Below are 13,365 nucleotides of genomic sequence, written 5' to 3'. Positions count from 1 at the left end.
GGGCACAACCCTGGCAACAGCATCCAGCAAACAACAGCATCAAACCAGCCAGCAAATACAATAGCACCCACCAATGAGGAGACCTCTGAGGCCACATTCCCTGATACCCACAGGCCCAACATCTCCACTGGCAGTGCTGCGATCCCTGAAATTCCTCCCTCTCTCTCACCTACCAGAAAAAGAGTCCTTGTCCATCGCAGGCAGGTCCCGGGCCTGGTACATGTAGCAACGGAGATGGTAGCGATTCCCATCTTCACCGAGGAGGAAGCAGAGATGCCAGGGTAAGGGCTGGGACTAAGAGAAGGGGCTTAAAGGATGGGGTCTGTCCCTGGAAAGGGCTGCAGACAGGGAGGCTGAAAGATGGAAATGACACAGGCCACTATGCAAGACGGAGCCTCTCAAAGTCAGAAGGACAAACCAGAGGTCAAAGACAGACAGCAGAGTGCTATGTGCTTTGGCCAGGTCAGAGGTAGGGGAGTGGGGGAACACAGGGAAGGAGAGGAGGAGAGGCCAAGTAGTTGACAAGGGCAGGGGCACAACGCACAGGGCCTTGCATGCCTAATCTCAAACCAGAGTTGATGCATACTTCACATTCACAGACATGTACCCACATACACCAAAAGACAAACCCACCAAAGAGGGCACACACACAGTGATCCGGAGCCCTGACACATGCTCCTGACCACATAACCCCATACAAACAGAAGTGTAAGGTTACACACCCATATCACCCCTGTAAATACCTCAGAGCAGCACTTACAGTCGAAGATGCAGGAAATTGTGGGTCTGTTCACGCCAAAGCTCAAGGTGGAGACAGACATGGAATCTTCACTTCTGTCATCCACCACACCACCCTGGAGACACAAAGCATGGCAGGTTCTGACCCCAGAGTCTGGGGGATTTGGGGAGATTGACCGAGAGAGTTAGGTCTCCAGGGCCAGGAGACTCCTAGACAACACTCCTCAGCTGCTCAAAGCAGGGATACTGGCCTCTCATTTCTCTCTGAAGGAAATCCTACAGCATCACTAGATCCCAACACCAAAGCACCAGAAGACTGGGAAATGCTTCTGCCACTATACTGAAGACCAAACACTCCAGAGAGGAATTCTGAGTTGTTTCAGCCAAAATGTTTAGAGTTTGATAGATGAGAGAACTCTAAGGACTGCTCCAGGGCAGAATCAAATGGGGATTTCCTCATTAGAGGTGAGTCCAGCAGAACCAGAGTCCGGAGGTTCCAGGCCAGCATCTCCAGGCCCCCAGCTCTGTCCATTCCCTGTGCACTCAGAGACAATGTCAGTGCCAGGGATATCTAGGCTCCGAGCCAGCTCTCAAGTGCCAAGAGAAACTGCACTGCATATCCGCCCTCAGTTACCAGTTCTTCCTGCCAGGCAGCCTTGACTTCCACCCTGGATAGAACCATGTGCCAGGGATCTCAACTTCTCTCCCTCACCCTGGAATTGCAAGGTGCCCCCAAATATAAAGCACTTGTGCCTCCAAATACAATACCCTACTGCTGCTCTGTGTCCCTTCTCTACAAACCGTGCCCACCCTCGGGCCTAGCCCCAGACACTCCTACATGGCTGTCCTCCCACTCCTAACCACCCACCCCATGAAGAACCAGCCCCATGACCCAGCATCTACCTGGTTCCCAGCCTGAATCCTCCATGGCTCTCACAGCTGAAGGTTACTTTGAACCCTACAATCTGCCTCATCTTCCCCACCTGACTCTGAAGCTTGATTTTTCCCCCAAACCAACCCTCACTCCAGGCAGGTCATGTTCCTTAGAGCTGCCCTACACTCACACCTACTGACACTGCATGCAACCCCTGCCAGAGAGCCATCAATCCTGCAGCCTTCCCCTCTCAGGACACTTTGGGGCACTTAGGTAAAGCCTGCCTTGGTCGCTTGAGGAAACAGGAAATGCCATCCTAAAGGAAGGGGTCATCCTCTACTCCACCCCGCAAAGGGCCCGTGGGACACATACAGGAAAGACATGTTTCTTTACACTCCTGGTGGACTCATGAGATCCTGCTGCAAGTGGGTGAGCCTCGCTCCCAGCACAGGACAGCCTCATTTCTGACCCTTACCCTTAATGTGGCCACAATTTCAACATGGCTCTAAAGCCAGATCACTTGGGCTACAATTCTGGCCCTTCCATTAACTGGTTGTGTGGCTTTGGACAAGTTACTTAACTTCTCTTCATCAATCTCGTTGTAAATTTGAGATCACTGTACAGTACCTACCTCAGAGAGTTGTTTTGAAGACAGAAAATGTATAGTTCTCCAAACACTTCCTGGCACATAGCAAATGCTTAATAAATGTACGCTATTAATGACCCTAGAGAAATAAGGCACAAGCCTTATAGGAAAGGAATATCATAAACTGAGCAGCTTGTAGTTGTCTGGGGGATGCTACTCATATGTCTCATTTTGTCCACAATTATTTCAGGAAGCTGGAAAGTGAATGTTTCAGTAAGGAGCCACAAACAAGGCAGAAACCAAAATCAATGAGGCAAGTGCCTCCCAGTGCTTCCAGCAGCAGTGGTGTCTTATAGGTCCCTCCCTCCCTCTCTCTCTCTCTCTCTCTCTGTCACGCACACACACACACACACACACCCCACATGGAGGGATGTCATACTATAGGGAAAGACCCAAAGGCCACAGTGCCTGATATCCCCTCTCCCTGGCAGCTGTAGATCCCAGGAGTCCTGAGTTCCTGCCTGGAGAGGCATTTGGCCTGGCCATTGCTTCAGGGGCTCATCCTGCCAGGGTGAGCATCAAGTCCAGCTAATGGCCACAGAGCACCCCTCCCAGCTGCAGGATACGCAGCTCTTTGAGGCCAAACACAGACCCACAGCTGGGGTCCCAGCAGGCCATCCAGGTATGAGATGCAAGGACACCAAGAAAGGCAGATCAGGACGCTGGAAACAGGGCTTGGTCAGCACTTGGTTACAATACATGTCACCCTGCCTCAGTGGAACCTTTGACTGTTGGCAGAAGAGTATGAGGGAGGGAGTGGGGTAAGGAATGGATGCAGGTGAAGAGGGTGAGGGCTTCTCAGTCCTCTTTGTCCTGCCCCACATAGATGTCCTGCAGGTAGGCAGGTGCTGGGATGAGCTCAGGGGAGGCTGCCTAGCTCCATGGGCCCCATAATTTATCTCTCCCTCAAGGCTGCCTTCAGGGACCTCCCTGCTCGAGAATGGCTGCCAGCTCACGTCCCCACTCACCTCTCACTTTCTCTGCATGGCCTTCCCTCCCATCTCCATCAACACTACTCTGACCACACAGCCTTCGTCTGGAGCTCTGGCAACACTTTCTGGGTCCCTGTCCAAGGGTAGGATCTCCTGCCTGCAATCAGAAGATGTGTCCCCCTGCCTGGGGCTGTCACAAGAGCTGGGGCCAGGTACCTCAGGCCTAGCCCAGGGCCTGGCCCACAGCAGCTTTGGCCCTAAGAATGACCATCCTTCAGAGGAGCAACCAGAATCACCTCTGGGAATGCCCCACACTATGTGGACTCCTCCACCTGGCCTGCCTCCACAGGGGTCCAGCCATGCAGGTGAACCCATGGGTCACCCCACCATCAGCCACCCACGTGTGGCCCTAATGCCTCCCTCTCCTCCTCAAAGAGACACACAGGATTTCTGGGAAGAAAGTTGTCTTGACAGCAGGGCAGACACACCCCAAGAGCCAGGCAGAGAAGCAGCCATCAGCTTACCCTCTCACAATAAAGCCCTCACCCCAAGCTGCCTTCATTCACATCTGAGCAGAATTCTACCCACACAGCTGGCCAGCATCTTTATATCCTCCGGCACTGACCCTCCTGGGAGACCACCCGGGTGCAGAGGGGAGTCCACCCTCCCTCCTGGCCCACCACAGCCTCTGGATTGAGTCACTGGTAGCCCAGACACTCCCCCACAACCTACAACCCCCACATTCAAGCAGCAGGGACACTCTGAAGCCCTCTTGCATGTCCTTCTCCCTGCCCCAGGATTTCTCTGGCCTTTTCCTCAGACACCCAGTCTCCTCTTTAAGGATGACTCAGGCAGCCCTCCCATGCACAGCCGCAGTACCCCGATCTTCCCTGTCACTGTACCTGCCAGCTTACTGAGGTGTGAATGCCGGTGTGCTTGTGTCTCCTCCCACTGAAAGTGCTGTGAGGTTTCTACCAAGAGCCTAGAATCCAGATGTTCACTGGAAACTTACTTTATGCATTCAAGTTGGAAATGGAGATTTCTACACATGTAGACAACATCACCTCCTCAGAGAGGCCTTCCCTGACCACCCTATCAAAAATCTCACTCTAACACATGCAGCATCACACATACCCCACACTCACCCTACTGCTACACACACCCCACAGAAAGGCATTCTCAAACCTCTTTTGTGACTTTGTTTTCCCTGTGGCACAGATGTTTGATATATTAACCTTTCTGGTTAAGGTCTACCTCACTCACAGAATGTAGGCTCCAAGAGGACTCTACTGTGTCCCTAGCACCTACTACAGTGCCTGGCACAGAGAGGCCCTCCAGAAATATTCCTGAATCAATGAACTAAATCCAAAGTGTGTTCTCCCAATCCACATGTCCTCATCACACCACTGCCCCTTTCCTGGAGTGAAGAGTTTGGGGCTATAGAAACTTTCTTAAGGGCTGAGCATAACTCAAGGGATCCCCAGAGAAACTCGTTAGAGGTGAGGTGATGGTGGAGGTGTCCACTGGAGGTGACAGTGAAAGGTTCAGTGTAGCTACCTAGTTACATTCAGCAGCACAGCTCCATGGGCTTCAATCCAGGACTAGTCTAACGGCTGACTCCCCACGGCCTTCTAAAGAGGAGCTATTACACCTTCCACTCTGGAGCCTGAATACAAGTCCCTCATAGGCAAAGCAGCCTACCTGCATGACAAAAGAGAGGCCAGTGGTTGTAGCATAAAATTACTGATGGGTAGCCCCATTTCATGAGTGCAGAGCAGAAAATCTAGGTGACACAGCCATTTCACATCCCCGAAGCTCCATGTGCAGGATGTCCAGGCTGCATGCAGCGCCAGGAAGCGGGAGAGGAAGGGTCCCTTGCCTGAGGTAGGGGAAGGGCAGCTGGCATGAGAGACGTTCCTGAGACTCAGTTTCCTCTCTGTAAAGTGGTAACTGTAATAATGCACACCATATTGGGCTATTATGGAATGCAGGGGTATTAACTTCACTACTACTGGCATTTGGGGCTAAAATATTCCTTATTGTGGGATTGACCTGTGCACTGTAATGTATTTAGCAACATCTCTGGCCCCAGCTAATAGATGCCAGTGGCCTCTCCACTGGGTTATGGCTACCAGAAAAGTCTCTAGACATTTCCAAGTGTCCCTCGGGGAAGGGGATTGTCCCCAGTGGAGAACCACTAAAATCAAATGACACAGCCATAGCCTCGACAGGTATCTGGCACCCAGTAAACAGTACTAACAACATCAGCTTAACTCTGCCATCTCTGCAATACCGCCTTAAACTATGCCCGCATCCTCACCATCACTTCTTTCCTCCAAGTCTTCTTTAAATGTTTTGGATCTAGCGTCTTCTCTCTGTCACAAGACCTTTGCCCAGGCTGTCTTCTCCTTTTGGCACACCCTCCCAACTGAGCTAACACAGCTCCTCCTTCTACAAACTCGTCGCTGAGGCGTGGGTACTCCTTGACTACCCAGCCCACATCAGCAGCCTCTCCCCAGGTTCCCCCAACTTCTTCCTGCACCCATCTTCCACGTACCTAGGTGAGGCATACACAGTCCTTTATCACACACACCCAGCCCAGTTTCCAGCACTTAATCAGCATCTAATGAAGACTTAGCCTGAGAAATGAACCACAAGCATTTCCTTTCCCTGAGTTACATGTGCAGCACTAAGACGTAAGGTCCCAGGGCCAGAGATGGAAGAGCACACATCAGACAGCATCTCCTGGCCTGAGGAGGTCAGGCTCTGACACTACCATGGCAAGAGTCCGAAGGTCCCACTTAGGAAGGCTTCCTGGAAGAGGGGAGAGGCACTGCCCAAGGGAAGAATGGGAACAGCTCAGCTGGAGGGGTGAGGCTAGAAGCCAGGGCTCCCATGGACCTTGCGCAAAGCCAGCCAGACCGTAGGGGAGAAGAAGCTCTGGTTTCTGCCTGCCTATCCCTCACGCACACTCTTGCCCAGCCCCAGGGCCAGGCCCAGGGCATTGGGTTTCCCACAATCACATTCCTGCCCCCATAGCTCATGCTGGCGACTCCCAGGCGGGGGCTGGCAGCCACGCGGTCTGTGGCCACGCACTCTGTCCTGGGGCAAGCTGCGTAAGGGATCTTGCTGCTCACCCAGGCCTGGGAGGCCTCCAACCCACTGCTGCCAGCAGGAGGCCACAGATCCTGGAGAAGTCTGAGGTATGAGTGCAAGAAACTCTCCTCAGAGATGCTGCTAGGCTTCCCAGGGTACCCTAGAGCCAATGTCTAAACCCACCTGAGCCAGCCTGGGGCTGACCTCCAAGGACCTTAGCCAGGAGGAGGTAGGAAACTGCACAGCCCATAAGGGAGACTCCTCACCACCCAAATAGGATCAACACCAACAGGAAGGCCAGTCTCATGTCTGAGAGCCCTTGTGCATCACGCATGGTTTGTCGTATATGCTGCTCCTCCCTGTAGCGGTGGTGCCTGGTCCTAAACGTGAGGTCTGCCTCAGGATCTATGAAGGGGAGGCAAGAGGAAGATGGAGGGGGCAAGAGCAGAGGTGGACACAACAAAAAGACACGAGCTGAGCAGGCAGGAACAGCCACACATGGTGTCCGGGGAGGAACCAACAGGGCTTAGAAGCATGTCAGGGGGCTACCAGGGAGACACAGAGCTCTCCCAGCCCAGCAGGTCAAACAGATGAATATGGACAAGGGGTGGCTGCCCTTCTTCACCTTATGGAAGGATCCACTACACAAGATGAGAGGACATGTGACATGGCTCTTGGAAAGGGCACTACAGCTGGGGGCTGTCCCCTCCCAACTTGTGCAAACAGGATCAAGGGACCCGGAGAACAGCAGGTGTTAGAACTGGCTAGCATGGCTCACAAGAACATGCTGTGGTTTCAGGAATCAGTTGTCAGTTGTTAAACATAGCCATTACTAAAAATTAAAGCATATAAATTTACAACTCAAGAAATTATATGAAAAAAAAGCAAAAGTGAGTATTAAAACACAACCTGTTTTAGTAACTTTGCTATTCTCTCTCCAACTGAGGCTAGCGATGTATGTATAGTATCTCCGGGTAATGAAATCCTACCAAGTCTAACATCTCAGAGTCGCCTGCCCTTCCTGATTCCAAGGGCAGTGGTACCACATTGCTAGCTTGAAATCAGCCAGTGCAGGGCTATTTACACCATGGAAATCAGCAGATGTGCCAAACCAGGCCCAGGCATTGTCACACTTTTTCTGAAGAGCTAGTTGTTAAGCACTCACCAGCACAGCCCTCAGGTGACCTGCCAGGTCTTCCCCGTCTTCACTGTGCCTTCACTAAGGTTTTGCTAGGATGTTCAAGTCATGTGACACTTAGGATAAAGCACCACAAACCCTGCACAACCTGGCCATTATCCATCAGATATTTTCACAATACTCACTTGACAAAATAAATGGCAAATTATTAACTTGTCTTCTCCATGCCTTAGTCGGCTTATCTGTCAAGCGAGATTACTAATAGAACCTGCCTTTCTAGGATTGGTTAAATGAGATAATGTGTAAACAGAGCTGGCAATGATGGCTAACGTGATACGTGCCCTAAACAGGGGCTGACAAATGTGGTCCACAAAAGGCCAGGTAGTAAATACTTCCGCCCTTGTGGGTTGTCTAGTCTCTGTTACAACTATTTAACTCAGCTGCCAATGCATTGAAAAAGTGGCCACAGACAATACATGAGGGGATGAGACTGGCTGTGGGCCAAGGTTGCCTTATTCACAAAAGTAGGCAGGAAGCCAGATTTGGCCTGTGGGCCATAGTTTGCCAACCTCTGCTCTAGAAGAGGAGGTAATTATTTTTGCTGTGCCATTATTATCATCATCTGATAAGTGAGACAACTGGGCCAGAGAGGTTAATTCCTTCCCTGCGCTTACACGGCACATGGGCTGGCAGATCTCCCTGCCCACCCTCCGGGGTTTTCCCAAACAACTGCTTCCCTATCAGAGCTCAGAGAACCTACCCTGGACTCTGGAGCTGCAGAGGGCTAAGCGCCAAATCAGGGTTGTAAGGAGCCAGGACCCACTTCACCGCCCTGGCTGCCCCAGCCTTGGCCTACAGGGAAATCCCACACAGGCTGACAGGCCAGGCCAAAGGAGGAGGACACTTTGAAAGATGGAATGGGACTCTGGAACACACAGATCTCCCTTCCTAATCAGGGCTGATTGTAACCTTAAGTGGAATAGCAGGCAAGGGTGCAACCCCATTTAATTTACAGCTGGAGCCAGGACTTGGAAGCAGCTGCTAAACTCCTTGCAAAACTATCGGCTACCTCCGGGGATCTGGGAGTGGAATCAGGAAACCTGGAGAATCCACAATGCCACGTGTAGGCTGGCGCAAGTGTGTGTGTGTGTGTGTGTGTGTGTGTGTGTGTGTGTGTCCCTCTAGGGTTTCCACTTCTCCACATGTGGAGGTTGCAAAGAACCCTGCAGCAGGTTTTATCCCATGCCAGAGTGCTTCAGTAATCAGGACAATTCTATGTCCCAGTTTGTCTGGAATGGTCCTACGTATGTCTGTTTTCCTGGCATGAATACTAACAGTGACCCTCCAGTCAATAAATCGTACCATCACTCTAGCAAGAGTGGATGAAGACCATAATGCACAATGACATACATGGGGACACCCAATGTGTTCACCCAACAAACAGATACCCCGATTTTGGCATCCAGATCGCAGCAAGACAGACCTGAGGTCCACATGTTTAGAGGATAAACCCAAGTTTTCCTTCACTGTGGACAGCAGGTGAGTCAGAGGACCTCTCCCTCAGTGGGGTGCTACACAATGTCAGGTATGGTACAGGTGCTCAGTTCACATACGCAAGAAAGCAGAGGTGCACAGAGCTCCCTTCCAACAGCTTAGCTCCAGCCACGGGCCTGGGTGACTAACAAGGGGAACCCTTGTACCTCCCACACACTATCCTTGGTCGAAGCGCCGGCTCTAAGAGTTGGACCTCAGTACTGGGCACACTGCACAGCTTCGTCCAGGTCCAGAGATGTATCCCCCTCTGCTTACCCACATCTGACCTCCTTTCAGCCGGCACAGATCTCCAGGTACTCTACTCTGGCACCTGCCTCTCCCTGACCCCCTTCCCACCACTTCCAACTCCCAGATGCCCTTCCCTGCCCCTGGCCTGGGCCTGGGACCCCTCTTTCTTCAGGCCATTACTCAGGCCTCTGCCAGACAGCTTCAGGCTTCCCTGAGTGGGAGGTCGCCGAGGTGCGGGCAGATTCCTCCAGCTGCCTGACTGTCCCAGGAAGACCATGCTGCCTGGCTATAAGAAGGGGACAAGGAACAGGGCCAAGGGCTCTGGCTAGCTTCCCAGAAGCCTGCCACATCAAACACCCCCTTCCTAGGACCTCATCCAAAAGGGGCCTCTACTGGGGAAGAGGGACATTTTGCCCTACTGGAAATGGAGGAATGAAAGCACTAGTTGGTGGTTTGGCCAGTAGTCAGGAGATACCTGAAGAAGGGAGACAGAAGAGCCAGCTGTCTTGATGTTGGTTCTCGTACTGACTCATGCTCTGCAAACCCCTTCTTCAGCCTCAGTGTCTTCTGTGGTGACATTTGGGGCTCAGGGCTGTTATAGAGCAGCGCTGTCCAGCAGATCTTTCTGCAGTGACATAGCTGTCTTGAAGGTGCACTGTCCAGTGTGGTGGCCAGCATTAGCCATGTGTGCAGCTACTAAGTACTTCAGATGTGTCAGGTCTAACCAGGAACCTAATTTCCTTATTTGTATTACTTTAAATGTGATTTTAAATACCACATGTGGCTGTACTAGACAGTGCAGGTCTAGAACCTCACTTCCCTCAACTGTAAAATGGGGCCAGCAATAGAATCCAGCTTTCTAAAGTTATCATGAGAATAAAATGAGAAAATGCACATAAACCTCTCAGCCTGGTTTTTGGCACATGGTTAAATAAATTTGAGCAATTCTTACCATCTTTGGAATCCTAGATCCACTGGAGAAGTGGATAAAACCAAACATTTTACATTAGAATTTACCAATCACACACACACACACACACACAAAAGCACAAATGCCCAAGATCCCATGCACATGCAGATTCCATGCATACGCATATGCATGCACACACACACACACACACACACACACACACACACGCGCGCGCGCACGCACATTTGCATCCAAGTTCAGAAAGGTCCTGCAGCTGCGAAGGCAGAGCCCCTTCAGAACCCGAAAGTTCCCCCAGCCTAAATATCTCCAAGGCCATGAACACATGTTGCCAACGACATCTTTGTCTCCTTCCCTGCCTGCCAGGCTCAGGCAGCTCAGGAAACCTTTCCCGACACTCAGGGCCAAGCCCAGAGGCAGGCTTGGAAAAATCCTCCCGCAAGGAGGGCAGGTCCAGGGCAAGGGCGACAGGACAGATTCCGTGAGCTCATCCCGCCAGCCGTCACCAGAGTTCCCAGAGAGGCCTGTGGCGTCAGGAAGGGGTGACTGGGTGGGGGCCGGCAGTGGTGGCTGCGGGCAGCAGCAAGGGGTGTGGGGCTAGGAGAGGGAGGCTGGATGGAACACGCTATAATAGCGGCTTTGTGCTCCGCTTCCCAGCTCCCTGGGAACGCCAGGAAGATTATGAAACCCGGTGTCTTTGGGAATGCCAGGATATTAGCTGGAAAAAGAATAATACGAAAATAAAATAATGCTAGGGATGGAGACAGCAGACGATTAGCAGATGGAGCCAGGGCCTCCCGCTCCGTGCAGGGAGCCAGGCTTGGCCCTTGCAGAAGGCTTCAGGGAAAGGCTGCCCGTGCTAATGAGCAGACAGGGCCTGCCTTCCAAAGAGACGTCTTCCAGAGGGGAGCTGGCAAGCCAGGCCCAGCCTGCCAGTGGACACACAGGCTGGGGAAGGGTGTCAAGAGGCAAGAGGACACCACACAGGCCTGGTCCTCAGACCCAGCCATTCAAAAACATCAGGTTACCAGAAAGACTACCTGGCCCTCACTCCCACTCCTTCTGTGGATCCTTCAAGGTAACTTCTTCCAGGAAGCACCCCCTTATTAGGCACTGTCACCCTGGAATGACTTATTCCCCCTCCAGCACTTCAAAGATGCAGACTTTGTTGTATTTATTTGCACTCACGTGTGAAAATCTCTCATCCTAATCACACAGGAGCTCCCCACAGGCCAGGCCTCCACCATTAGATGAGGGGTCACGAGGAGATCGATTGCTTCTCCCACTAAGGAGCAGGGCCAGCAGGTTGTCTAACTCTTTCCATGACCCTGGCCACACACCGTTAGCCAGTATGGACAGCTAGTACCGCTCTCTGGGGGAGCTAATGTGACCTCATCCTTCATCTTCATGATGTACCATGTACTTGAAGATAGTCCTTGGGCCAGCAGCACTACATGATCTAGAGCCTTGTTGGTGCAGACTCTCAGGCCCCACCCAGACACTGACTCAGAGCCTGCACTTTAACAAGGTCCCCCAGTGGCTCCTTTGTTCATGAAGTCTGAGAAGCACTTCTTCACCTGAGTCACGGTTAATCCTTATGATTCTAGGAAGCAGGCACTTTCATGAGTGAGGTAACAAAGTCCCTGAAGGCAAGAGTGACCTGGCTACAGCTGGGAAGCAGAATTCAAAGTGCACCTGCACGCTTAGAAGCCTCTACATCCCCCCACCACTTGCCCCAGGTACATCAACTGCGTTAAGAGCAGATGGGCAAGGAGTGGCCCTTAGGACAGCAGCTGTATCCTGGCACCAAAAAAACCTGACCATCTGCCCCAAGATGCAGGGTGGCCTTTAGCCCCAGGCTCTTGTTGGGACATCAGTATGTCCTAGAACCAGGACAATGAGGCTCACAGATGGGACTCCCGGCTGTCTTTAGTCCTGGCAGGAAGCATATAAGATGACCAGGAAAGGGAGTGTGAGTGTTCTGGGGCTGACAGGGCCTCCGTTCACTCAGGTACAGAATGGTCCAGACAGTTACTGTGGAATAGGCCTGTGGCTCTGTCCAAATGAAGGACACACCTAAGGACTTTCCAAACCTCTGTGGGCCTCCCACTCCAGGTATGTGGGATCCACCCTCTCAAACCACTGTCTCCCTCTGGTTCTCTGTGTCAGCCAAGTTCTCCCTGCACTCACAGGGCTGCACTGTGCTGGCTCCCGCATATCACAGGCAAAATCCCACTTGAATTGCAGTCCATCACCTTCCCGTGTCTGTTGACTTGACACTTGATTTCAGGGATCCTTCATGACATTTTCTCCCACATAAAGAATAAATGAGTTGGTTTCGCTGTTTCTGGGAAATGTTTCCCCCATTCTCCCAGTCACTGAGCCATGAATGCTTGGCAGTAGATCCCCCAGCCTTGCTCGCCCTCCCTAGGTCTCAGCCAGCTTCATCCATGCTTCTTTCCACGTGTCTCTGGGCACCTTCAGCCTTGGGGCCCCTCCTCTGCTGGCCCCTCACCTCCGGGCTGATGTTCATTCCCCACGCCTCCCACCTGCCTGCTCTGAACCGCCTGGCAGGCAGCCGCCAGCTCTGTCTTCCTCACACAGCACCATACTCTGTGTGTCAGACTTGTCAGGGCCAACGGTGAACTCATCCCAGCCCTGGGCTGGCCCCTCCATCCACTGAGCTGAGACTCAGAGGTCCTCTGACTTTTTTCTCCACACATCCTACAACTCCATCTCTCTCTAACTTGGTCCCACCCATATTTCCTGTCTGGATCTCTACCTAAACTACTGGTCCTCAAGCCCAGCTCTGACCAGAGAGCCCTCCTCTGCTCAACAATCCACACTGGCTCCCTACTGCTCACGAATACAGTCCTATGGCTGCTGGGTTTTTTTGAGGGGGGGTTGTTTTGGGGTTTTTTTTTTTTTTTTTTTTTTTTTTGAGAGAAGGTCTGATTAAGTAGCAGGTTTTTTTTTTTTTTTTTTTTTTTTGGTATCGGGATCGAACTCGGGTCCTTGAGCTTACAAGGCAGGCGGGGGAACCACTGAGCTAAATCCCCGGCCATTATGGCTGCTATCTTGAGTTTGCCCAATACTGGTTCAGGTTTGTCTGGTTTTTGTTTTTTCTTTTTTCTTTTCAGAAGCTCCTCTCCCAACCTGGTGGTTCTGCCAATCACAGAGTAGGGGCGTGACTCAGGATGGCCAATCAGAACCTTCCATTTCTGCTCCCCC

General features: G+C 52.0%; 1 protein-coding gene across 22 annotated transcripts in view; it reads right to left on the bottom strand.

Annotated features, from left to right (window-relative positions):
* Positions 1 to 13,365, bottom strand: part of Dysf (dysferlin) — a 220,703-nt gene that overhangs the window by 89,779 nt on the left and 117,559 nt on the right. For all 22 annotated transcript variants that reach the window (XM_033764701.1, XM_010609623.3, XM_033764725.1 and 19 more), the window contains 2 exons: positions 761 to 854; positions 174 to 251 (listed from right to left, as the gene is read on the bottom strand). In XM_033764701.1, the coding sequence (XP_033620592.1) occupies positions 174 to 251; positions 761 to 854 (172 nt within the window). The remainder of the gene's footprint in view (positions 1 to 173; positions 252 to 760; positions 855 to 13,365) is intronic.

The sequence above is a fragment of the Fukomys damarensis genome, unplaced genomic scaffold, assembly GCF_012274545.1.
Source record: "Fukomys damarensis isolate Sample0158 unplaced genomic scaffold, DMR_v1.0_HiC HiC_scaffold_2, whole genome shotgun sequence".
NCBI classification, from domain to species: domain Eukaryota; kingdom Metazoa; phylum Chordata; class Mammalia; order Rodentia; family Bathyergidae; genus Fukomys; species Fukomys damarensis.
This window is presented reverse-complemented; position numbering and strand designations above follow the sequence as displayed.